The 27406-nt window shown below is 40.6% G+C and overlaps 1 protein-coding gene across 5 annotated transcripts in view; it reads right to left on the minus strand.

Moving 5' to 3' along the window:
- prkcz (protein kinase C, zeta) overlaps nucleotides 1-27406 on the minus strand; it is a 229631-nt gene that overhangs the window by 95934 nt on the left and 106291 nt on the right. For 4 of the 5 annotated variants that reach the window (XM_036141676.1, XM_036141719.1, XM_036141796.1 and 1 more), the window contains 3 exons: nucleotides 21905-21995; nucleotides 16968-17023; nucleotides 16671-16889 (listed from right to left, as the gene is read on the minus strand). In XM_036141676.1, coding sequence (XP_035997569.1) covers nucleotides 16671-16889; nucleotides 16968-17023; nucleotides 21905-21995 — 366 coding nt within the window. The remainder of the gene's footprint in view (nucleotides 1-16670; nucleotides 16890-16967; nucleotides 17024-21904; nucleotides 21996-27406) is intronic. The other variant, XM_036141694.1, reaches the window with a different exon arrangement.

The following is a 27406-nucleotide window of genomic DNA, read 5'->3' on the forward strand; positions in this document are numbered from 1 at the left end:
TACAAAGTTAGTGGATCACAAATGACAGCCTGACAGGAACTACTGTAGGAACATTGCAGAAACCGTCATGAAAGCTGAACTTTTCCATGTGTTCAGACATGTCCCAGTTAATTAAGATAATTCCTTTATTGTCCCACAATGGGGAAATCTAGGCGGAACAGTGGCAAAGACAGACAGATTTACAAACCATTTTTAGTAATGACAAAAACAGGTTAATCTAATCTAAAAGTGAGTTCTAAAGTAACAGTGAATGAACTGATCAAAAATGCCCGTAAATATTGCACAGTTATTGATAGTATTGCATATTCAGGTAAAAAAAAAGATATAACGATGTAAGAAAAAAAATACAATTATGTTTTAATTTCCTGTTTCATATATCAGAGAACATTAAAAACACTTTAGCAAAATAACCGAAAAGAAATTTTGCTAAATTTGCTAAATTTTATTAAAGAGTCAAATTAATATTTACTCATTTAACCTCTTTGTGCAGGAATTTTTTTACTTAATACTGAAAGGGACAAGATACATAATAGACCGTTAAAACTGAAGGGACACACAGAAACATCAGGAAAAAACAAACATCCAGTACTGATAACTAAGCCATGTGTTCTGAATAATTAAATACCCGTAATACCAGTGGCAAACACCACACTCCCAGCAGCTACAGGTTGATAGTACTGACCCTGCATCTGATAAAGACTCGTGAAAAGGTTTCTCAACCATCTTCTGATGAAATCTTCATTGGATCCACTGCAGTCTGCCTAACAGCCTGGCACTGGGGTGGATGATCATCCTGCATCATGATAATCATCACCCTCCTGCACTAAGCTCTGATCTACCCAGAGAAGCCTGGAAGCACTCTGAGGATGATGTTCTTTGATTTCTCAAGTTCTTTTAATACAATCCAGCCTGGACTTCTGAGGGACAAGTTGGGACAATGAAGAGTGAACCACTATCAGACAAGCTCACTAGGAATGTCGGGAGTACAGGTTGTGGGAGACAGAAGGACATTGAAGTAAAATAGCATCATTGTTGGACAATGTCTCCTACTCCATGCCTGAAGCCGTTGAGCTGAGCTTCAAAACCTTTATTTTTTTATTTGAACTTCCACACAAAAGGGCTACCTGTATCCCCCACTTATAACTCTATAATTCGCTCCCCTCTGACCCCCTACCTGTACTGAGGATGATGTAAACAGGGTCTTTCAGCATCAGATGTCCAGAAAACTTCCAGGAACTGATGGTCTTTTTCCTTTATGCCTAAAAACCTGCACTGATCCCAATATTAACTCAGGTCTTTAACAAGTCTCTGAAACTGTGTGAGGTTCCTCATTGCTTCAAATACTCCATCACGATTCTAGTCCCCAAGAAAGTCCATCAGAGTCCATTTTGTGCATGGCACAGAGTAGCTAGGCTAATCGGTGTTAACACTGGTTTACTAGCTTTGCTGAAACTATTCCAAGGTCCTTAGCTGCAGGCAGCTAATAATAATATTCATAATCAAACAGGTATAACTGCACTACAGAACTTTCATGTAAAATGAGGATCTTTTGTCGGTCCTCACTTTTATTGTGGGCTTGGGGTAAGGTTTAGCACTAAGGTGTCAATTAGGTTCACGCTAGGGTCAGGGTTAGGATTAGGGCATCAAAAGACTTAAAGATGAATGGAAGTCTATGTAAGATATGGTCCACACCATCTAGTGTGTGTGTGTGTGTGTGTGTGTGTGTGTGTGTGTGTGTGTGTGTGTGTGTGTGTGTGTGTGTGAATCAGAAGCAGAGAGGGGAGACAAGACTGTCTTATCTGCTCCAAAGTTTGCTCACAGAGTTACGATTTAGAGCTTCATGAGGAGGTTTTTGCCTCAGCCAATGCAGGAACAACGAGAAGGACCTCAGTGAAAAATTTTTTATAGGTGGGATATTGGATGCGCTGATTCCGTGTTCTTTGGCTGAGGAGCGGGCAGCTCCCCTTGCTGCTCTCAGAGCTCCCGCACACGGTGGTTCAATCATCGGCCATGAACACATTTTTTAGAGACAAAATTTAACATCTTTCAGGGTGTGTAAAACCTCGCTAAATCAGCTGATGTTTTTTAGGTTATTAAATACAGTCCACATGTCTGCGTATAAAAATCTGAAGTGTCCATTTCCTTTTTTTTTTGTCCCCTTCAGGTGTAGTTTATGGTTTGTAAATAACAAAATAGCATTTCGGTTTCACTCATTTCATTCTCACCTGGCCAGCCAGATTAATAATGTGTATCACTCTACGTTCTACACAATATTATTCTGGGTCAGCTCCCATCCAATTCGATCCGAAAAAGGCGGGACATTCAGCAGAACGTTCCGAGCTGATTGGGTCAAGTGACACCTAGTGCCCGCCCACCAAAGCTTGGTTTTAACCTGAAAGACCTGGGCTGGCTCTAAAAAAACTGTTTGTGTAATGCTCGCAAGGGGATGGAGCCAAGTAGAGCCTGGCCAAACCAAGCCGATGGAAAAGGGGTTATAGAGACTGTATGGAAGAAAGCCCAGCAGAGACTGTAATTCCTGGGCCAACTGAAGAAGTACATCCTTCCACAGGCGCTGCTGGTCATCAGACATGCTGTCATTGTTAAGTCTGTCCAGTGTTTGTCCATCAACGTGTGGTTTGGCTCATCCACAAACAGGACAGGTCCAAACAGGCTGTCAATCTGATGAATGCAATGGACAGCTCACCGTCTGATTAGTGAGCTACACAAAATAAAAATATTGTGTTTTCACAACTAACAACCACATCTTTTTTCGTTTCTCTACATACATTTATTTTAAACATACTGTTTTCACATTGTATATCAAATGTCTGTAAATTGTGAGCGCTGTAACCAAAGTCAAATTTCTTGTTTGTGCACATGGTTATGGTAAAAAAAAGATGATTCTGAAAAATAGTTGTGCAATAGAATTTGCTAAATTCCCTTGCGAGTAAATAATGGTTTAGTCCTTGAACAGCTGAGACTATTTCATTCGCCATTAATTTTCCCTCAGGTTGGGCTGAATGTGGACAGATAAGCACTTGGTTTCCACTATACTCTGCCTCAACCTCTGCCTCATTTTAGATGCTTTCTGCCAAACTTAAGCTAGTCCTGTTTATACCTGTGCTATAACGGCCTGGCTGAAAAGCTTCAGTCCGCTACAGTGTGGTGTGTTAATTATGGTGTTCTTGGTGAATGGGATCCCAGCTCTCTTCAGAACATTAATCAGCCCATTAAATTTTTGTGGTCAGACCCCTGGTGATGACCTCCACCCTAAAAGCCAAGATGTTTTATGGCTGAGGATAACTGATGATCATTATTTTGATGTCTTCCATTTCCAGATAATCATGCCATCAGCTGCCACAACACTTCTTGAGAATAAATCTTATACCTTTAGGAAGGCTGTTTGTCTCCTTTAAATACTGATTTATTTGTAAGGAAAATTTATTTGTGTGTTGAGCAGCAGATTATGTGGGTTATAGCTATTACAAACTAACTAAATCCTCTCGAGTCAATGCCAAACAACTTAATCTGCTAATGACAGTATGGTGTCCTGTATTAGACTGACTGATTGGAGTTTAAAGAAACAAGACACATTGACTCCTTAACAATTACAGTTACATTTGTTAGCCTGGAACCTTCTCCTCATTATGGTCCCCAGCTTGTGGTGGGATGGCATCCCATTCTTCAAGAAGTATTTGTGGTAAGTCAGCTCGTGTGGTTGTGTTCATCACTCTGCTAAAAACAGCTTGCACATCATGATCCTTAAAGGGTTCGATTGGATTATAGTCAAGGCTCCAGGAGACCATTCCATTGTCTTCCCTCCTAGATTCTTGAGCTAGACACTGATAAATTCCGCTCTGTGGGAGCCAGTGTTGACATTTTGGAGGATAGAGTCCAGTTTCTAAAAGCAAAGATATGGGACTGCCACTGGCTGTAGAGTTTCTTCTATATCTTTCTGCAATGAGAAAGCCGAGTATGATGAGAGATTTGCTGCCCCTGACCATCACACTGCCGCCACCAGAAGCTGCTTAGCTTTGGCAGAGACGACTTGAGAACTTTTCATGGGTCACATCTACATTTAACACTTCCAGTAACCCACAAATGCACTTTACTTACAAATATGACAATTATAAGTGTCATGACAGGGGAACCTTCCTGATAGTTAATTTTTTCCCTTACAAGTGGAGTTAAAATTGTTGTGACCCCTCCCTATTATCCTGTTATGTTATACTGTCAAGAAAAAAAAAGTTTCCATGGTGACATGAGGTGTAACACAGCATCTGGCAACACATGGAGAAGCCCTGGTAGTATAGCTGAAGTCTACAATTATGTGTAACATTGAACATATAACACATGGAACCTCACTTCCATTCTTCCATCCATTGAATAAAAATAAAAACCTGATCATGTTTTCCCGATTTTATTCTGCTGTTGAATTAATAAACTCAAGGGTCCTAAAGATATAGATTTCTACATAGCAAATAATCCTTTAAAATTTTATTTTCTTGAATAATGTTTTGTTTAACTCAGCATTTGCATTATGAATGGGTTGAACATACCAAATGTTGTTCTAAATTAGTCAAGCTAATTTAACCTCATTCCATGCTCTTTAAGATGAACGTTAGTTCTCTAACTTGAATCTGCATTCTGAATCTGAATCCTCATTCACTGAATCATTCTGACAATGGTTTTAAACTGTTTTTATTGTCCTTTTGTTTCCTTTGTGTGTGCATAGTTCCTTAGTTTCTTTTTAGCTTAATTTTGCTTAGTAGTTTTAGTTAAGTTTCACTAGCCTAGTTGAGAGGACTTGTTGATTGATATATAGTGTTAATTCAAATAAACAACATTCTATAGTGGTGTTCTCTGGATGTTCAATTTATTTCTGTTAATAAATTCTTGAACTTGAAGAGATGTTGTCACTCATTTATTTTGTATGTGTGCAGAGTTTGTTGTCAAAAGAATGCCAGTGCTTGAATCACCCTTTCAACTATTGTCCTAATATCAGGAGAGTTGTTTATTAAACATTTAATAACTTAAAACAGTGCGTAATGGCACAATAGCAGCTATTAACAACGGCCTTTTATGGACCGCTAACTGCTACTACTGTATGTGGATGTGTAGTTAAGAGTGACGTTACAGGCAGATAAAATGCAACATCACCGTTCAGACTGCAGACGCTTTGGAAAAAGTCTGATAGGTATCGGTATTAGTAGCACCTATGGAAGTGGCACAAATTGATCTTTTTTTTGGACGTGAAGATATCGGAATTGGAAAGTTTACACTGTCGTGAAAAAGACAGATATAGGTCTCATATGGGCAAAAACATAGGAGTTGGGTCACATTTCCCTGCAGTGTGAACATAGCCAAAGACTCAAGTTATGCAACGAGATGATGCTACATAAAAATATCCAAAACACATAAGACACTGCAGAATCAGTGTTAAGCATTAACCTTTAATTTAACCATCAAGTATAATTCAATGTTTATGAATAAAGATTGTGCTACCTTTATGCAGACGAACATGTGGTAGTTTCCCATCGATCACTGCTGTGGTCAGCTCATGAAGTAGGGCACATGGCTTTAACCATCTTTTACTGTTTACTACTCTTTTTAGGTTTTAGGAAAGTAATAAACTTTATTCCGCCCTGTAAACATTCAGGATAATGCGTGTGAAAATTATACTTTCCCCACTGATGTGTTTTTACCAACGTTCTGAATCAGTTTGTCATATTAATGATGATAATGTCTAATTAGGAACATCGGTTAGGACCTAACCTTTAATCATATTTGTTTATGTGAGCAGGTCAGCTTGTATGCATGGTATCAGCCAGCTGTTTTTAATCAGAAATAGAGAGCTGTGAGTGTTTAGCCTGAAGCGAGAGTGTTTGATACTGATTTAAAATGTCTTTTAATGGATTAAAGTTCATGTTTTATGTACGCTACAACAAACTGTTTGTACATTTTCAGCTTCCCATGCTGTGCTCTGATAGGGTTAAAGCGTAATTCACATCACAACAGAAAACCACATACTGTGCTCATGATACAGAATTCCTTCTGCTTGGCTTAAAGAATCTGTAATTATGCAGAATACTCAATAAGAAAGTATTTTATCTTGGTCGCTTCAGCTACATTTGTGGGTTATAGGAGGAGGCTTTTAAGCTTCACTGATGCACAGATTAAACAAGAGTTGAGAGGAATTATTTAAGTGCTATGCACAAACAGATAAGGGAGGCAATGAAACTCAGATGTTCAAACAAAATGATGAAAATGCTTCAGGACTTATTCACCAACTTATTGTTGGTGCAAAACAAACAGTTTACCACTGAGTCCAGTTCATTTGAACCATAAAGCTGTGAAGACGTCTGTTGCTGGTCTTTGGTCTAACACATTGGGAGGATTTTTTTTTCCTTCAAAGAATTTGTTAAGCAATATCACCATCTGCTGGACATCCAGCATAAAATCTAACAATAAATCTGAAGCATTATGGATCACGAGGAATGTTTGAAAAATGTAAGATATACATTCTTGCATCTCCCAAAATTTCATTTGCAGCATTTTCCAGGTGAATTTCCAAGTTTTAAATGGATATTCCTGGATATTGTCAGTGGATACATCACTAGCAAACAGTAAGACTTTCTGTTCTCCAGACTATCTGAAGCTCTTCAAACTACTTCTTCCCTAATCCTCAGTCCAGTATCTGATCATTTTCACAGCAATGTTTGTTCGTCTGACATTTAGATCATCCAGGCATAGAACTCCTCCAGACTTCAAGGATTGACGTAGTGTCATCTCAACTTGTTAGCATTTAGCAAATAACCTATTTTAAACTGGATCTAAAGGCCCGGGGGCTGCTAGATGACACAGTTGTTAGCTGTGCTGCTTTATAGCAAGAAGACCCTGAGTTCAAATCCTGAGCCTGTTTCCTGTTACATGGAGTTTGCTTGCTCTCCCCGTGGATGTGTGGGTGTGTGGATGTGTCCGTTTCCTTTCCACAGTTTAAAAAAAATGCATGTTAGATTAACTGCTCTCTGACAAATCCTGCCTGTCGCTCAGTGACTGATGGAGAAAGGCACAATGGTTTAGTTTGACAGCAGGGAGAAATGCAATTTTTTGAGTCAAAAAGCAAGGGAGCAAAAACAGAGGGTTGTTTTTGTTTTGCTGCACTGTCCAAAGCCTTCAACATTAACTATCTGCACTAATGTGGAAGAACCTCTGTTATGCTGGTTGTTCACTTCCTTCAGCCTGAGCCCTACAGACGTGCTCAGGTTCAGGACCTGACACATAAAAACAATGTTTCCCTCAATGTGGACTGAACTGACAGCAATGTTTTATTGGTTCAGATGCAGTCTCGGTGACCCCCAGCGTGGCTCATCCAATAAAGCCTGACCAACACAGAAGCAGTTGGATTTTTCCTCAGTGGTCACAGCACCAACGCTGGTTTTCAGAAACTAGAGAATTTATTTAGGGGGCAAATGAAAAACTGACCATATCCACGTTGTTTTGTTGGAATGAGCCACAGCACAGGGGTTAAGTGGTGGATGAGTTTGGACTCAGTTGTTCTTGGTTTCATCAACTGATGGCATGTTTTATTGCCAGAGTCATGCATTAGGTTACTGCTGTATAATTAGCTGTACTGTACAAGCTGTGGATGATTTGATAGAGAAATTACATCCACAGTTAGCTTGACTCTTTTGATTGATGTCATTCAAACCAGTGAGGTCAGTAATATTCTGAGATTGTTGGTTTGATTAAAAGTCCACTTCTGTAGCTGCTAAATAACTTCAACAATAAGCCTTGAATGATGTTTCTGGGTTTGTTTCTCATTAGAAACACGGTGTCCCCTTTCATCTTTTCTACAGCGAGTAACTGTTATTTTTGCTCCATTTTCTAAACTTCTAAAACACGTTATGACTTCCTCCATTTTTTCGAGGTCTAGAGATCCCGTCTTCCTTGTGTTTAGCCAACTCCTACATCATTCCAGTAAACCACTGATACAAGCTGAAACAGCCTCACCATTAGAATTGGCTCATGAGGCTCATATGGGTGTGTGTGTGTGTGTGTGTGTTTGGTTCATGTTGGCCCCATCTCCGAGTGGATGGGCCCGTGGGTCGTCTGGTCTGAGATTAGGGTGGGTGGGTTAGGACCGGAGCATGGACCGGGTAGGTCAGGTTGTGGACAAAGGCTATATATATATATATATATATATATATATATATATATTAGTGCTGTCAGTTAAACGCGTTATTAACGGCGTTAACGCAAACCCATTTTAACGGCGACAATTTTTTTGTCGCCATTAACGCGCGTCGCGTCAAAACACACACACTGTTCCCTCATGTTTTTTCCCCCGCCGCGCTCTCCGGACTGTGTTTCTTTTACCCTCGGCGCTTTCCGTAGTTTCAAGAGTGCTAGAAAACTGTAGCAAAACACACCCGCCCCGAAGGGTTTCTTTTACCCTCGGACACATGCGACTTTGGGCTTCTTTTTTCTAAAAGCGCTTCTAAATTTCATGAGTCACGGGTTGCGGTTTTTTGGGCAGGTTTCTGAAAGTGAAATCGCTTATTTGGGCTCTAAAATAAGTGACGAAACAGGGGTTATTATGAGACCTGCCTGCACTGCCCACACTTTGTATCCAGCTGAAATATCCCTCCGCCATAGGAGCCAACGGTAGTAAAGGCAGACAGAGCAACTCTGCTCGTATTTTCTGCAGTTTACGGTACAATAACCGGTGACAACTGCTGAAAGTAGATTACTTGGTGCAGATCACCATTTTATCAGACATTGGTTCTGAAGATGAGCTTTTACACGTTGATAACATTGCAGAAATCCAACCCATAAACCGTACTTTAATGCTTATTAATTTGTTTTCTCTGTATTTGACGAACTAAGGCTGAATTACGTTGCCAAACGAAGGACCTGGAGTTACTAATCAGTTCCTAAACAAGGTACTAAGCTCCTGCCCAGTTGCAAGCAAAGTGTAAGACTGGAATGACCTGGAAATTTAAAACCTTTTTGTAGGCTTAAACTCTATGAATATGGATATAAACAGCAAGCAAAAATATTCAAAGAAATTATGGTTGTTGGTGTGAAAGCTCAGAATTAGATGTGTGTGTGAGAGAGAGAGAGAGAGAGAGAGAGAGAGAGAGAGAGAGAGAGAGAGAGAAGAAATGAACAAAACTTATGACTTTATTGAAATGTACAATTTTTATTAATTTATATGTTTATGCATAATACCAAGTCTAGCTTTGTTTAAGAGGCAAAAAAAATATATCGGCATGAAAACAGGTATTTATTTACACATTTGTTTACACATGGTGTAAACATCAGGGCGTCATGATTAGTCATTTAGCCATTATAGTCCAGAGTTTAACATTTGGCACCAGGATGTTTTCATTCCAATTCTGAAAAGTGCTTGAAAAATACTTTTCAAAATGCTTGTACAAAACATAAAAATATGTTTTGTACAAGCATGTATTTTATTAGTGTCATTTATTGCAAATTTGCACATTAAAATGCCCAAACAGGCTATTACACTTTCAGAAATAAAAGGATAAAATATGCGATTAATTGCGATTAATCTCGAGTTAACTATCGACATTATGCGATTAATCGCGATTAAAATTTTTAATTGTTTGACAGCACTAATATATATATATTAGGGCTGGGCAAGTTAACGCGTTAATTTCACGTTAATTCATTAGACTATTAACGGCGATATTTATTTTATCGCGCATTAACGCATGTTGCTCACATGCTTTCAGTCAGTGTCAGTCAGCAGGCGCGCTGACTGCAGCGCGCTGTCACGGCAGCACTCTCCCGCTCCCCCTCCCCTCTCGTACATGGCTCAGCGGCGCCAGCCAATCAGCACGCAGGCTCAGCCTGGCCCGCCCACTCAGCTCTCACACAAACTTGACACACAAACAGCTGAGAGAGACCGCAGCAGCGGAAAAACATGAACAGAGGAAGTAGCACCGTTTGGCTTTATTTTAATACCGTAAATGAAATCAAGCTGTATGTTTTGTAAAAAGCCGGTTCATTTCAGTGGAAACACAACAAATTTATCTAAGCACGTGAAAAAACATGAAAACGTCGAGCCCCAGAAACGGAGAGAGGAGACGAAACTTCTCTCATTGCCCCGACAGACCCACAGACGTCTCTGACTGAGGCGTTTCAGTCCTCCATGGAACATCCAGGTAGATCAGTGGATGGATGGATGGATGGATGTTACTGGAGCCCACACATAACATGTAATTAAGACCTTGAAAGAACCCAGTACATATATTAAAAAGTGTTATTTAAGATAAGATAACATTAGCTAATCCTTTTTTTATCCCATGACGGGGAAATTTATAGGATTAAAGCAACAGGCAGGTGCACACAACACAGACAAAATTACATAAGGATTGAAATATATAAGAGGTGGATTAGCGAAAAAACACTGAACATAACATTATTATTATTATTATTATTATTATTATTATTATTATTATTATTATTATTATTATTATTTAATTGTAATAATAAAATAAAAACCACAAAACCCAAAAGGTCAACATTTTCATGATACATCAAGCTTAGGGACTGGCTAATATACAGCAGGTCAAAAAAGGCCATATTTTGGCTGCAGTGCTTGCTGTTCTCTTATGAAGAAAAGATCAAGTAGTGCACTAAATTCAATAGATGGGTTGAAAATATCCAGTATAAAATAAGTGCTACAAATGTTACAACACTTTTGTTCATATGGCAGCAGAACATTAAAATAAAAGTGCTCTTTACACTACTTTTGAATTCATTCTTGGAGTTTGTAAATACAATGCGATTAATCGCGATTAATCAGGGCGATTAATCGCGATTAAATATTTTAATCGTTGCCCAGCCCTAATATATATATATATATATATATATATATATATATATATATATATATATATATATATATATATATATATATATATATATATATATATATATATATATATATACACACACACACTTTTATTTTGAACTATGTCAGTTTTGGTCCTCCATATAAAATAAAATAAAAAAAAACGGCAGTAGTGAAAGGTCTGTCTGAACAGATGTGTTTTTAGCTGTGATTTAAAGACTTCTACCTCAGTAATGGATCGTGGTAAAACGTTCTACAACTTAGGAGCAAAACCAGCAACAGAACGATCAACCCATCTTTTGCACCTAGTCCTGGGGACATGATTACCCCGTTAAAAGTTCAGACAAATCTGCTGGAGCAAGGTGATTTATGACTTTAAAGTCTATCCTAAAACAAATTGGAAGCCATTGGAGAAAAGAGACAATGGGGGTAATATTCGTGTGTTTGGGAGCGTTTGGGAGAAACCTAGCAGCTGAATTTTGGACCAGTTGAAGCTTGTGGAGAATGGACTAGATGATTCCTGCATACAGAGCATTACAATAGTTCAGCCTTGATAGGAGTCCTAGCTGAAAAAAGTTAACCTGTTTATCAAACTTCAGGGTGTTGTCAAGTATCACATCTAGGTTTTTCACGGCTGAAGTAAAAGGTAATGGGAAATGGGACCAAAGCTTGGAGCCTGACAAGAGTGCTTTGAATTGAAGAGAGTGCATGGATTCCACCAGGGCTCTGCAAGCCTGGGGTGACCATAGCCTGGCCAGCCTCCAAGACTCCATACTCTGCGCCTTAAAACAAACCTGACCAATCACAGCGCAGGTGGTGGGAATTTAAGATGTGTCACTCTCAGCAGCAGAATTACCCATAATGCAGCAGCGCTTTTCTGTAACCATAACAGTCAAGATACATTTGGAGATTGTTGTTGCTTGGTTCCTTGGAAAATTAAGAAAATACATGTAAGTACTCCTTGTATCCTCAGATTCTTTAGACAAAAGCAGCAAAAATCGTTCACTGCAGAGTTTCCTCGATGGCTTGAGGTGTTTTATGGACTACAAATCACAAAAACAGAGTGCGTCACATCCATAGTTATCCGATTGGTTCTAGCCTGATGACACTGACCCTGTTAGTCCCGTCTTTGAAATCTGGCTCCACCAGCTCCTGGCCAGATGCCGTGTACAGGGCATATCAGTCTGGCTGGCCATGCTAGGGCGACGGAGTCGTGAGCGAGCAGAAAACTCATCCATCAAAACTTTTTTGTTTGTTTTTAATTTAAAACCTAAAAATAGAACACGGTGGTTCTTTAAAATTGACAAGAAAAAGATATTTATCAAAACTTGGCAGTAGTCCTTTTTTAAAAGGCCGTGTATCATTTGGGGCTCTTGACAAGTTTTATTTAGCTGGACAGAAAACAAAACTGCTCTTTGGATTATAAAGACCCCCGATCTAGACCCTTATGCTGTGTTTCTGGCACCAAGATGTTAGCAGCAGATCTTTATAAAACGGGTGTTCTGGGGCTAAGTGAAACTAGCAGATCTGACCATTAAAGTTATGGGGAAAAAAACATGATTGATCAGACCAGGCTTCCAGTTCTGATGCTCATGCCCCATTGTTGGTGCTTTCATCAGTAATCAGCTCTGCATCTATGCAGCCCTGTAAGCAACAAACGGCGATGCACTTTCTACCAGAACCAGCAGTAACGTCTTCAGGAGTTTCAACTACAGTAGCTCGTCCTTAAGGTTGAATCGCTCGGCCAGCCTTTCCTCCCCTCATGGTTCATTAGCTAAGTTTACATGGACAAAAGTAATCGGAATAAAGGGCCAATTGGAATAAAAATGTATCATATAACATCAGTCAGAGTAAAATGTATTCCGAATGAGAGGGGTGGTTTATGCCAATTGATAATCTGATCAACATGCATGTAAATGCTTGTCAGGATCAAGTTATTCTGAATTAGGCAAGCTCACCTGAGTGCGCATGTGCGCCTGATGTAAACGTGATGCATTTCTGCTTCCAGTGGTGGAAATACGTCAGAGTGAAACTGTGTGTGCTGCCGATAAAAGCTTTCTTTTCCTTCTGTTTAAATTTGGTAACTGTGCATGTCAGAGTGGTTCTATTCCGAATAAAGCCAGGTGCATATAAACGCACATCATGATCATGATGATATTGTGTGTCCATATAAACGGTAAGATACGATTATTTTCCGAATACATTTCATTCAGATCGGTAAATTTTGTGCATGTAAACATAGCTAGCATCTCTAACTCCGGTCCCTCTGTTAATTTCTTAGAGCACTTTTAGGACAAACTGACCGATTCAGACCAGGTTTTTGAGATGTTTGACCCGGTCGTCTCACTATCACAGTTTGGTTCTTCTGAAACCAACTCAGATGCTTACTTTATTAGTCCTGCTCTTTATACTTTGACTTTACTACAGGTGCCATGATGAAGAAATAATCATTGACTTGCCCTGTCAGTGGTCATAAGGTTTTGCCTCCTGGGTGCATACCTAACTGGAGGTTTTGTCAGGTTTCTAGTTTTACAACTAGATCAAGTAGTTTAGTAAGTCAGGCAGTTTGTGCTGCATCTGAAACTCGGACTGTTTCTGCGCAGCAAACGTTCCAGATCTACAGCAGCACATTTATCCAGGACCATCCAGCACAACAATTAGATTATACACCTTCCAAAAAACCTTATTAGGTACACCTTGCTAGTACTGCCAGTACCACCAGTTTACCTTATGACCTGCCTTAATTCTTCATGTCATCCATTCAACAAGATGTCAGAAACGTTCCTCAGGGATATTGGTTTAGGTTGACTAGACAGCATTGGATGGTTGCTGCAGATTTGCTGCACATCTGGAGCTCCACCACATCCCAAAGGTGCTCTAGTGGATTAAGATCTGGTGACTGTGGAAGTCAGTGGTGAAGATGGGATCTTTAGTGCTGTTTAAGATCATCTAAGCTTTAAACGGGGTGCAATATCCTGCTGACCCGGCCTTCTGAATGCTGCAGCTGATGTCGAGACTCATCAGACTAGGAAGTAGTTTTCCGACCCGTTATGTTCCAGTTTGCCTGACTCCATGTCAGCTGTAGGAATGGCACCTTATGTGGCCTGCGGCTGAACACCCATCATGTTCAAGGTTTAACAAGCTGTGTTACAATATAGCACCTTGGCTCTAACAAGTGGTCCGTTCAGATGCTACTGCCTCTTCAATCATGTTTCAGCCACAAGACGGCTGCTCACCAGACATTTTGTCTTGCTAACCATTGCACTGAGCTGCTGCCGTGTGATTGGCTGGCTAAGCTACAAAGTTGTACCTAATAAAGTGGTGCAAAGTGTAAATACTTTGAAGCTGGAGGTGGTAACAATACTTGGTGAGGATACATCTAGTGCACATGTGTCAAACTCAAGGCCCGCGGGCCACATGTGGCCCTTTACGTCATTTTATATGGCCTTCACCCCTCCAGCACCGTTTTACAAGCTCATTGATTAACTTAAAATCGGTTTTGAGCACAAATTGGCTACAAACTAAATCTCCCATAATGCCTTCCGATTGTTTTCAGCCAACATTTCGGCTTCTCGCCACTAGAGTGCAGCAGAGTCACATCAAGCTCATTATTAATTTTCCCAGCGAATAAAACTGAAACATCGACAACCTAACATCAAAATGTCTAAGAAAAGAAAAATCGATTTACAAGGAAGACTGTTTCATGAACGATGGGAAAACGAATATCTGTTTGTACTTCAAGGTGAAAAACCAGTATGTCTTTTGTGTTCTGGGACAGTGTTCGTTGTGAAAGAATACAATATACGTCGGCATTTTGAAACCAAACACGGAGCTAGGTACGCGAAATTTAGCCTCCAAGAAAAACAAAAAATTGCAGCAGATTTAAAAGGCAGGTTGCAATTGCAGCAGAAATTGTTTACAAAAGCCACAGCCAAAAATGATGCAGCGGTGAAAGCAAGCTTTATAGTGGCTGAAGAAATCGCCCGAACTTCAAAATCTTTTTCGGAGGGGGCTTTTTTGAAGCAGTGTATGCTAAAGGTGTGTGAGCAGGTGTGCCCTGACAAAGTACAGACTTTTGAAAATGTCAGTTTGTCAAGAAATACCATTGCGGAACGAGTTAAGGAAATAGCCAGAAATTTAACGACACAGCTGGCCAAAGAAATGGGCAGCTGTCTGGCTTTTTCATTAGCTGTGGATGAAAGCACAGACAACGTGGATACAGCGCATTTGTCCATTTTTATTAGAGGGGTGAAGCCAGACCTGTCTGTAACCGAGGAGCTCCTGGATATAGTGGCGCTGCATAGAACCACAACCGGTCGGGACATATTTGATGCAGTGGAGAAGTCTGTCTGTAAAAATAAATTGCCGTGGGAAAGGTTGGTGGGACTAACTACAGACGGTGCACCTGCGATGTGTGGAGGAAAAACAGGCTTGGTTGGACTATTGAAAGAAAAAATGCAAAAAAGCAGCAATCAGATGCCGCTGATCACGTATCATTGCCTTATCCATCAGGAAGCGCTGTGTGGAAAAGTTCTGGAGCTGGATAATGTGATGACCACGGTCATGAAAACAGTCAACTTTATTCGGGCGCGCTGCTTAAATCACCGCCAGTTTCAGATGTTTTTGCAGGAGGTGGGTTCAGAGCATGAAGATATGCTGTACCATACAGAAGTAAGGTGGCTGAGTAGGAGCAAAGTCCTCAAACGATTTTTTGAACTTCGAGAAGAAATTAATCTTTTCATGAAGAACAAAGGAAAACCCTTGTCTGAACTGTCCGATCCGAAATGGCTGTGTGACTTTGCTATGTTATGTGACGTCACTGAGCATCTTGCTCAGCTAAATCAGAAACTGCAAGGACGTAAACAAGTCATCACACAGATGTCCGACATGATCACAGCTTTCCAGCGCAAACTTAACCTATGGGAGTGCCAGGTGGAACAAAACAATCTCGTCCACTTTCCTGCTTGTCAGATCATCTCGGCTTCTTCTCCCGGTGCTTTTTCATGTGCTCGTTTAACTGCCAAACTAACTCTGTTAATAAACGAGTTTGATCGGCGCTTTTCTGACTTAGATCGCAGCGCTCTGCTTTTGACATCTTTGCCAATCCTTTCACGGCCGATATTTGCAGTGCGCCCCACCACCTTCAGATGGAGTTAATTGAGCTTCAAAGCGACAGTGGCCTGAAAGCGAAGTTCTGTGATGTTTCAATCGAGGATTTTTACTGCCCCCTGATTTGATGCCACAGCTTCGACTCCATGCAGCCCGTGTTTTGTCCATGTTTGGAAGCACCTATCTTCTGTGCGAACAGATGTTTTCAATAATGAATTTAAACAAGACCAAGCATAGATTGCGCATTACTGATGAAAACCTGCACGCCGTTCTGCATTTATGCTCTGCAACTTTAGACGCACCTGGCTTCATTCATAGGCCTCCTGTAGAGGCCTATGAATGAAGCCTAATGAAGGAATTCAACTTTTTGTCTGGGGTATGTTTTTAGCAGGGACGCATCTAAAAGTTGCAGTCTGAAGGACTGCACTTGGGCATTCCTGATTTATACCGTAAATGTGGCCCGTTGAGGGTGGCCAATATGCTGAAGTGGCCCTTCGTGAAATTGAGTTTGACACCCCTGATCTAGTGGACTAAAGATGTACAGTCAGTTTCCAGCTAAAAAGAGGATGAAAGGAATGGAGCTGTATGTGGGATTGTCAGGTCATAATTAAAATGAGTAGCAGTACATCAAATGCCAATCTGCCCTTCTTGAACCTTTGAAAAGCCAGCCTCTCACCTCATCATCATGGACCAGCTCCTTCTTCACCACTTTCATGGCGTACGCCTGCTCATTCTTCTTCAGCCGGACCAGCAGGACTTTGGCGTAGCTGCCTCGCCCAATCACCCTGACCAGTTCAAAGTCACCCAGACCTAGAGTCGTGCCCTGGGAAAGCTTAATGCCGTCGATGCCGTCTACTACGTCCTTGATGTCCTGCAGGGGATTGAGGTCAGAATCCTGTGAGTAGGAGGATGTGTTAAAATTAGTTTAGGCTTGCATGCTCTAGGTAAACCAGTGACCGGATCAGTCTCTCACCTCTGTGTCCGTCTCTTCCCTTTTATCCACTGCACAGTTGTGTGGAAGAAAAGTTACTGTGATAGATGGAAAAAACAGGTCTGTTTTTAGAGTAACAAAATTGAAAATTTACAGAAAATAAAAATGCATTTTGTTTTTGGTCCAGCAGAGGGAGACAGAGAACAATGAACAGAATGTGGCACTTTAAAGGAAAACCCCAAAGCTAGTTAGACCCAAACAGTCTGCCTCAATCACACCCCACTGTGAACATGGTGTAGGATCCTCCGCTCAGCTGGGAGTCCACTGGGCTAAAGTGGTTCGATAACAGACGATAGTTATATAAGCAGTGATGTTGAATGAGGTGACCGGGCCTATGTAGAGTCTTTTTAGCAAAGAATTTCTATTGTTGGTGTGTTGATAGACTCCATCTAGAGGAATCCAACACTGATGGTTACAATCTTCCACAATTAGCAAAGAGTCCCATGAACCTGCTTGTGTTCTGTTGTTATAGATATGCAGGTTTCACAAAAGAAGAGGTTGAAGTAGGAGGAGCAGATTATGGATTAACAGAGATGACTTCAGATAACTACTTCTCTTAAACCTGCTTAAGAGAAATATGTTATAATTGGATTCATATTTATAGTTAAGAAATCTGTTGTGTTTACCAATGGCTGCATTTCTATCATTAACACAAGTCTGACATTAAGGACAATTTTTCTTGGTTTGTTGGCAAAATTAAGTTTATTTGTCGCTAACTGTTTTGACACAAAATTAAAGGAACCATTTAGATGGATTAGTATAACTGTGGATTATTAAAAAAGGAAAATGGCACATCATTTTAGAATTGCAGATATATAAAAGTCAAGGGGATTCCAGAAATTCTCTCAACTTTATTAAAACTCAGTCATTGGGAGACTCGGTGCATAGAAGGATTAAACCTTTTGCAGTTTTCTATCCCAAAATTAGTTCTCATGAATGAAGTCATTTGTCCCAAAGCACAAAAAATATGCTTTTTGTTTTTAAAATACATTTAAAATGACTGGTGCTTCCACTTATCCGGGGTCGGGTCGCGGGGTTAGCAGCTTCAGTAGGGAGGTCCAGACGTCCCTCTCCCCAGCCACTTGGGCCAGCTCCTCCGGGGGAATCCCAAGGCGTTCCCAGGCCAGCCGAGAGACATAGTCCCCCCAGCGTGTCCTGGGTCTTCCCCTGGGCCTCCTCCCGGTGGGACGTGGCCGGAACACCTCACCAGGGAGGCGTCCAGGAGGCATCCTAACCAGATGCCCGAGCCACCTCAACTGGCTCCTCTCGAATGTGAAGGATCAGCGGCTGTACTCTGAGTCCTCCCCGGATGACTGAGCTCCTCACCCTATCTCTAAGGGAGAGCCCAGACACACTACGGAGAAAACTCATTTCAGCCGCTTGTATCCGGGATCTCGTTCTTTCGGTCACGACCCAAAGCTCATGACCATAGATGAGGGTAGGAACGTAGCTTAACCGGTAAATCGAGAGCTTTGCCTTTTGGCTCAGCTCTCTCTTCACCACAATGGATCAGTACAGCGCCCGTTTCACAGCAGACGCTGCACCAATCCGCCTGTCGATCTCCCGCTCCATCTTCAACAGGGTGCCTAATGTCTAAATGTCATAGAAAACTTAAATATTTTGTCAATCATTTAAAAAAGTGAAACTAACATCCTATATGGATTTATTACACTGATTGAAACATTTCAGCAGTGGTGGGCTCAGTTGCGCTAATCCACAAACAGATAATTGTGGAACTAACTTTCCGTTCAGCGCATTATGGTTCTTGGTATGTTTAGAAACTGTTTGTGGACCGGTTAGCTTTCACTATATTGAGTTTTGATACTTGTATGTATGGCGACAACGTTCACAAGACATTCATCCGCCATTTACGTTACTGTCCTGGCTCTCGCGACACATCTACACAGACTTCTCCAAAACAGTACCAGCTATCCATATTCTGTTCTGCTCCTCTCCATTCATTAGAGTGAGCAGAAACACCGGTCATCATTCTCTTCTGCAGCTCAATTAGCCAGATCATTTTCACCAGTTCACATGCCTTTATATTCTGTTGCCATATAATTTGATAGCCTAACCGTGAGGAGATGTTCGATCATTTTTTTCCTGCCAAGACTGGCTCCCCAGTTTAATGTTTTCAGGATCTCCTGTTATTGCTTTGCTCTCGTCAGACACCTCATTGGCTCCCTGATCTTCTGGACACGACCTGGACTGCCTCACAACCAACAACATTGGCAAGCCTTCTAGATCTGTCAGCCATATTCTGCCTGCCTTCTCCGTATATGACCCTAGCCCAATTTACGGACATGTCTCCAGGCTCTCTGCCTTTCCTGAGTTCTTTGCCTGCCTCCACCAAGACTTTTTTATTTTTTAACTAATCTTTTGAAACGCAAGAAACCTTGCTTGAATATCGGGTTCTCTGAAATCTGAGCATAACAGCTATGCTGTTGTCTTCTTACCTTTATTCTTCTTGTTATGATATGGTCTTATTAAAGTCGGCTCCCATTGGTCAAAAACACAGATGGTGGTATACGCTATTGTGTGACATCTTCTTTTATATGTGCATGTAGGTTACTTTGGGGTCTTGAATTGTTCCGACAGAAGTCTGATGGTTGTCACATTTAAGTAGTGTTTAATTAGTATTTAATTAGCACATTACAGTTCATTACTGGCACCTTGTGAGGTGGAAGGAGATTGGACTCGGAGCTAAGCTTTTTTGTAGCCGCATGGCTCAGGAGGACTTTAATTTTTCCAACCCTTCCATACAAAATACCTAAGCTTTACTTATATTGTTTACAAGCCGCCTCTGTGTTACAGTAGGGTGGGTTGCCTGCTGGGCTTGCTTGTTTTCATAGAGCTGTTTGCTTGTTTCTATCTCCGGCAACACTGGCTGCCCACATTGCACTGTTACTTCTCAAATGCTGCTGCCTGGGCACAGAGGGATAGAATATGCTTCTTAAATCCTTCCACTGCCGTATAAAAGTTAAAATTTGAAAGTCATTTATCTTGAACTAAAACAATGCAGCACTGTGCATGTTCGTCATAAGCCCTTTGCGCATGCAGCATCATTTGTCTGAACACGTGTAACAGATTGAAAAACAGTGTTGGTTAGAGGCTAGCGTCAGCTTCCTCAAATTTCCCTATTTATCATCTGTTTAAAAGGTAGTGAAGCTAATATTTTTATTTGCGGAATATAAGTTAGTGAAGCCAACTTCAACTAGAACTAAGTAAGCATTGAGTTAATATAAAATGAAGAAAAACTCAAATAATTTCAACCTTTTACATTTCAGTGAGAATTGCTTAAAATAAATACAAAGCCCTGACATTGGTCAGGGATTGGCAGCCACCAAAGTTGTGCTAGACATCCTTAGAAGAAAATGTTAGTTTCCCAAAAACTGCTTCAAATATGTTAGATGATATTTTTGTAGAAGACTTTCAACAAGTTAGCATTTTTAAACTACCTCAGCCTGAAATATCATATCAAATATGATTCCCAAATATTTGGTGTATTTTAACCCTAGGCCATATGATGATTTTACTATCATAAGTAACATTAACAATCGCCTTAAACATATTTGAAGGAATTGTGTATTGGTTTTATCATTATTTTTGACTTGATATAAGTCAACAATCATCAGCAACATTGCTTGTAATGCTGTAAAGTCACATTAAATACAATCAAATATACCTATGAAGCAGTCATGGATCTGACTGTGTTGTACCTATGTGATGTCCCTCTCTCTCTCTGTCAGTGACAGGGTTTCCCTACAAGGTGAAGCAGAGCAGTTTGCTCAGTACCTACATCCAATCAAGCTCTTCAGCTGGAGCCTAGGAAGAGCTGACTGCTGGGCATCTGACGCCTAACCGTCAACTCATGTGGTGCCGCTAGCTCTTCATGTATTGCTCTGATTATGTCCTTGTATGGCCCAGCTCATGCTAACCCAGATCTCTCAGGGAAGTTCACTGGATCTCCTTCTCTGAGACGCGTCATGGTTTCACGGCTCAAACCTCCTCATGCCATGACCTCTCAGAGTCCAATCACCACAACCGGCAACCTCAAGGCTCCTCGTTACCTCCAGCATAACCAACACTCCACCATCTACCCCTCTCTGGAACCCTTTTCACCACATGGCCCTACACCTGTGGACTCTCCCGAACCTCCTCCTCATCTCGGATTCCAAACTTCATCTTCAAACCAGTAAGACCCTTCTCTGTCATCGTCACTAAATATCCATCCAAGTATTCACTCCTCTCATCTTTCCCCCATTCTCTCTCACAGTAATCCATTTTTCCACGTTAAAGGAACCCCTCCCCTCCCAAACCTCAACCAGTTCTCTGTACTCAATAAACTGTTGAACTTGTATCATGATCTTCTGCACGTGGGTCAGAAGCTGGCCACAGAACATGACAGAAATATTATACAAATATTATATGAAATTCATACAAATAATGCACGTATTTATCGAACATTGTTTGGCTGAGATTGGGCAAAAAGAAGTAGTATCTAGTGGGCAAACCTAAACATTAAGAACTTATGGCCCGAAATGAAATTCTAACATAAAGGAATAACTTGGTCATGTTTAGATAAATCCAGGATGAAATATGACACATTGTTACTTTTAAAACGGAACTTTTAGTGTCCGAAGGAAAAAATTAGTGTGATTTTTTTTTTTTTTTTTTTTTTTGGTAGCTTAGTTATTCCTGGCAAATTTGAGAAACTAAAACATCTTGACAAAACATTTAATGATCATCCTTTGAAATTTGACCTGCATTCCTTCAAGCAAAACAGCTTGAAAAACAAACAAAACAAAAATAAATAAATAAATTGTGCTGTAGATTGCTTATGGGTTAAAACCTAACAGGGCAAAGACATAACACAAGCACTTTACAAGTGCCTTTTAAGTAAAGAAGAAACATCTTACTCCCATCTGTGTCCTCTGTGTCATCCGGTGGAAGATCCACCTCCTCACTCTTGGCATCTGAAGGGGGCTCCTGTGATGGCATGACTGGATCCTGAAAAAAGAATTTCAGAACTTCATCTAAATATCCACCAACACGATCCCCCAAATATCCAGAGACATGTCCTTGGATGCTTTTACACTCTTGATGAAGAGTATGCTGAATCACATCAGCAAGGACTGTGGTAGAAAACTGCATTTGTAGAGTTGTTTCCAAACAGAGCAGCTGAAGAAATTACAAGGTACGGCTTCCTCAGAAACAGGCCTACAGTTTTCTCAGGCCACGGGGTCACTTATCGGCCTCTGATGATGACATGCTGAAGCTCTGATCAATATTCACACAGCAGACACTGAACTCACTGTCAGAACTAACACGATTGATCGCATTGATTTTCTAATCTGTATTTCTATCCTCAGATTACTGAATTTTGGGTCTTTTGCTCTGAGGTCAACTAGACTGATCATGTGGAGCAGTGTTTTGCTACAGTGTCAGCTAACTTTACAAAGGATAGTGCTGGAAACTGAGTTGCAAAGAGTCTGTACACAAATGGGGATTTTATAACACGTTCTATTCTTATGGTAAACTCACAGAAACTGAAACACTTAGAGCCCAGAAGAACTGGTCTAACTTAGGTTTTATTTGTTGCCATTTTTTTACCCCTCTGACCTCTCCTGGAGTGTGAACACTTCCCACCTGGTGAAGAAGGCCAAACAATGGCTGTTTTTTCTCAGCAAACTGGACTTTCTGCTCAGCTGCTCATAAACTTCTAAAGGGACACAGTTGAAAGCATCCTGTGTCTCAGTGTGGTATAGGAGTTGCATGGCACAGGAGATGAAGGATCTAACACAGGTGGTGAGGTAAGCACAGTGGATTGTGGGATGTCTTCTACAAAATCTAGACATGGTTTATGTTGCAAGAGTCCAGAAAAGGGGCAGATGGTTCATCATTTCCATCAGGGAAACGATTCAGAAACATTAAAGGAAAGACTAGTAGACTTAGAAACAGCTTCTTTCCCAAATCTGTGAGGGCTACCACCCCCTGTTGTGAATCAGATAACCATCAGCCCAGTTCTTAGTCTGTTACATGTTATGCGTACAATCAAAAATCTTGTCATTATGTAACCATCAAAAACCTGTTCGTGTTTCTTGTCTGCTTTGGGGAAAGCCCAGTTGATAAACACTGTGCCCTAGTGCCTGTGTTGAATGTGTGATCTCTCCTGCTCCCTGGCTCCTGAGTTTGAGGGGACGTTATCTGCTCTGTGATTGAGAGTCCTGATGACTCCTAACTTGTGCTCCAGTGGGTGATGAGTGTCAAACCGCAATTACTGGTCTGTGTAGGTAGGTTTGTAGTACACCTCAGTTTCTTACTGTCCTCCATCTGAGATTGTGCAGAAAAGCCAACCTGCCATTTTCCACATCCTCTCATGTGAGCTTTATATATAGTATTTATCCACAGAGTGACTTTCAAAGATTTAATTTTAACACAGGTGTCAACAACATACCGGAACCAATGGCTTGATGGTGTCCCTGAAAAGGACGCTAAAGCTCAAAGAAGAACCCGTCCAGAGGACATACTCAATTCCTTTTTTGAATTTTCGACTTGGACTACTGAGATGCATCAGGACAAATCTGGGTTATGTTCCTTTATTTTGTCAACATTGTCACCAACATTTAGTGTGAAAATTAGTTTAGCAACTCCACATGGCAGCAAAGACTTTTAAAAAAAACACAATGTATAAAAAACTACAATATACAATATAAAAAACATGGCTCCATTAATATGGAATTAGCATTTCTGTGCAGTAGTACAAAAAACAATAATGGGCTCATTGCAGTGGGTGGTGTGTGTGTGTATAGGTATTTGGGAGTTCAGCATCTGTCCCTACATGGGATGTGCAGGGGTGGGGAAATGTTTATGACAGCTCGGTGGAAAAAGGTTTTACTCAGTCTTGAAGTTCTTGATTTGAGAAAGTGGTACCTGTTTCCCGTGGGAAGTGGAGAGAACAGGGCATATCCAGGTTGTGTGAGGTTATTTCTGATATTTCTGGCCTTTTTGTTAAGTCGGTCAGTGTAGATATCTTTGAGGGAGGGCAGTGTGGTCCCAATGATCTTCTCTTGCATCCTAACCACCGGATTTAGGTCCTGCCTGTCCCTGGCAATGCAGCTTGTAAACCACACTGTGCAGCAGTAGATCAGGATGGGCTTGAAGTTAACCAGCAGGGGGCGAGGAAGGTGAATCAGCTTCAACTTACTGAGGGAGGAAAGTCTCTGTTGAGCCTTCTTCACCTAGTTTGAGGTGTGGATGGACCAGATGAGGTCAACTGAAATGTTTGTCCCAAGGAACTTAGAGCTCCAGTTTTTGAGCAATGGAAGCCAACTGCATCATAATAAGAAGAAAGGTAAGATGAAAACAGCAGCGCTTTTTACAATTTTATTTTTTTGTGGCGCTGTGACTCTTACTGCTGCAGTCTGTGTGGATGTGTATTGCGAGCCAGGATGTGACGTAAATGGTGGATGTATATCTTGTTGTGAATGATATCGTACTTACAGGTATTGAAAGACCAATAAAATGGACCATAAACAGTCCGCAAACAAATTCTAAACTTAGCTTGAATGATAATGCAATGACCAAAAAGTTAGCCCTGGAATTATCTATTTTCATATTAACGTCACTGTGCCCACCACTGTATAGGCGTAATAGCAAAAATCTGGAAGGAGGAGCTTTGGTCATGTGCAAAACAGAAAGTGTGGCAGAAAACCAATCCTGCAAGTCACTCTAAACACACCAAGTCCACAGCCAAATATGGCGGTGGTAGCATCATGCGGTGCAAATGCGCAACAGACAGGAAAAAAGAAACGTCCGGGAAGAAAACCTGCAGAAGACTGAAAAGTGGGGCAGAGGTTCACCTTGCAGCACCCTAAACATACAACCAGAGCTACAACGGATGGCTGGGATTAGACCAGCACAAAATTAGGAAAATATTTGCTGAAAATTGAGATGACATTAACAAAAATAAATGATTATAAAGCCACATTTTTCTTCTTTTACTATTATGCAATTTCCAACATCTGTCTCTGAGCATTAGTTGCTCAGGGATTATAAATATTAATGATGTATGGGCATTACAGAGTAGTTGCTGTCCACAAAACTGGCACAATATATTATTATATTCAGCCAACGTCAGTTAGGATTCTGTTTATTTCAAAAGTTCTAGGTTAAATTGAAACACATTCATGTCAGAATGGCCCAGTTAAATCCCATCACTAAATCCAAGTGAGAACATGTGGCAAGAGTAAAGACTGTTGCTCTGGTTCTTCAAGGAAAGTGTTCAATGCGCAGATGTACAAAGCCAATAGTCCCCACCCACCACCCTCACTGTAAAAGGTTTTGAAAACCAATAATCATTTTCTTCTACGCCGCCATTATGCACTACCTTGTGGGTTCTATCATCTAAAACCCAATTAAAACACATTAAAATCTAGGGTAAAATTCAAAACATTTTAAGGTGTATGAATACTTTTGCAAAGCTCTGTACTCCTATAATACTCGTATTTAGATATGAGTACAGATGACTGGAAGCACTGAAGGAACCAGAGAAAAGCTTCACATGTAAATGTGTAAACAATAGCTTATTTTTGATTGTCTTGACAAACAAGGACCAATGTGAAGACTGTGTTTCTGATGTCAAACACAGGAACAAAGCTTTAGCTCCACCTTGGATCCTGAGAGGTCCAAAGACCACTGGTTATCTTGGCGCCAAAGATAATCAGCAACTAATTTTCTGACTGTGTTGGGACAACCTATGAGCTGATGAGCCAATAGGAACGCAGCACAGGGTGACATGTTGATCTATGCAAAAATGATACAAAAAAAGTAAAGCAGAAGAGTTTTTTCATGTAGCGAGCATTGGAATACCAAGTAAAATTCCTTGTTTGTTTCCCACAAACTTGGCGAATAAACTTGATTCTGAATCTTGATGGAGGTAAATCAGATGGAGGTCAATCAAGCTTGTCAAGTGAGTCTCCTCCTCCAAAGCCATGACTCGATCTACATCGCCCTACTCTTCCTCCCCATTACTTCCCATCCAGGTTAGACAGCACAAGAAAGCAAGCTTTTATGCTCTGTGGTCATATTAAGGACACACTCAATCCGTCTAACAGCTGGAATTGTTCAACGGTTAGAAAATGGATCATCATCGGCTGTCTGTCATATGTAGACTGTACAATTTTGACTTTAGCTTGCTACAGTTTTTGCAGACTAAATGTATTGGTGCATAGATAGTTAGGACAATACTGATGTCATGAAAATCTGTGCCCTTTAGGCTTTAATGTCAAAAGTAAAAGGTTTTCTGTATAGGAAGAGTGGATAAAAGTTTCCAGATAAGATTTGGGGATTTACTTTTTTCCATGCTGAAAATAAGTTCTGCAAATAAAACAGGACCAAAGGAAGGGGTTTATAAGTCACTAACCATAGATAATAAGAATTCATATTTTCCATTTTTGGTAAAAGTTGGCTTTATGCTAATCCTTGAGCACTGTTTACAGCAGTAAAATATCTTCTCCTGCTCTGCCATGATGGAGGTTTTAGAGGCAGAGTCCTGCTGATGGATGGTTCCTATGCAGGTGCTGGTCATATAATTAGAATATCATGAAAAAGTTAAGATTTTTCAGTAATTCCATTCAAAAAGTGAAACTTGTATATTATATTCATTAATTACACACAGACTGATATATTTCAAGTGTTTTTTTTCTTTTAATAGAATATTATATTATATTAGAATATTACTTAAGAATGACTTAAGAATGGATTTCCAGAAATCTTGGCCAACTGAAAAGTATGAACATGAAAAGTATGAACATGTACATCACTCAATACTTAGTAGGGGCCTCCTTTTCTCTGGAGAACTGCAGCAATACAGTGTAGCATGGAGTCAATCAGTCTGTGGCACTGCTCAGGTGTTACAAGAGCCCAGGTTGCTCTGCTTGTGGCCTTCATCTGTTCTGCAATGTTAGGTCTAACGTATCACATCTTCCTCTTCACAATAAGGTCAGGCAAGTTTGCTGATCAATTAAGATCAGCAAACTTTTATTTCCTTAAAGCAGGTACTGGTAGCTTTGGCACTGTGTGCAGATGCCAAGTCCTGTTGGAAAAATAAATCCACATCTCCATAAAGCTGGTGAGCAGCAGGGAGCATGAACTGCTCTAAAACTTCCTGGTAGATGGCTGCATTGACATTGGACCTCAGAAAACACAGTGGACCAACACAGCAGAAAACATTGCACCCCAAACTATTACTGACTGTGAACACTTTACACTGGATCTCAAGAAATGTGGACTATATGCCTTTCCTCTCTTCCTCTAGACTCAGGAATTATGATTTCCAAAGGAAATGCAAAATTTAATTTCTCCCCACATAACTTTGGACCACTTGGCAGCAGTCCAGTTTTTGTCTTTAGTCCAGGTGA

This window comes from Fundulus heteroclitus, chromosome 1, assembly GCF_011125445.2.
Source record: "Fundulus heteroclitus isolate FHET01 chromosome 1, MU-UCD_Fhet_4.1, whole genome shotgun sequence".
Taxonomy (NCBI): Eukaryota; Metazoa; Chordata; class Actinopteri; order Cyprinodontiformes; family Fundulidae; genus Fundulus; species Fundulus heteroclitus.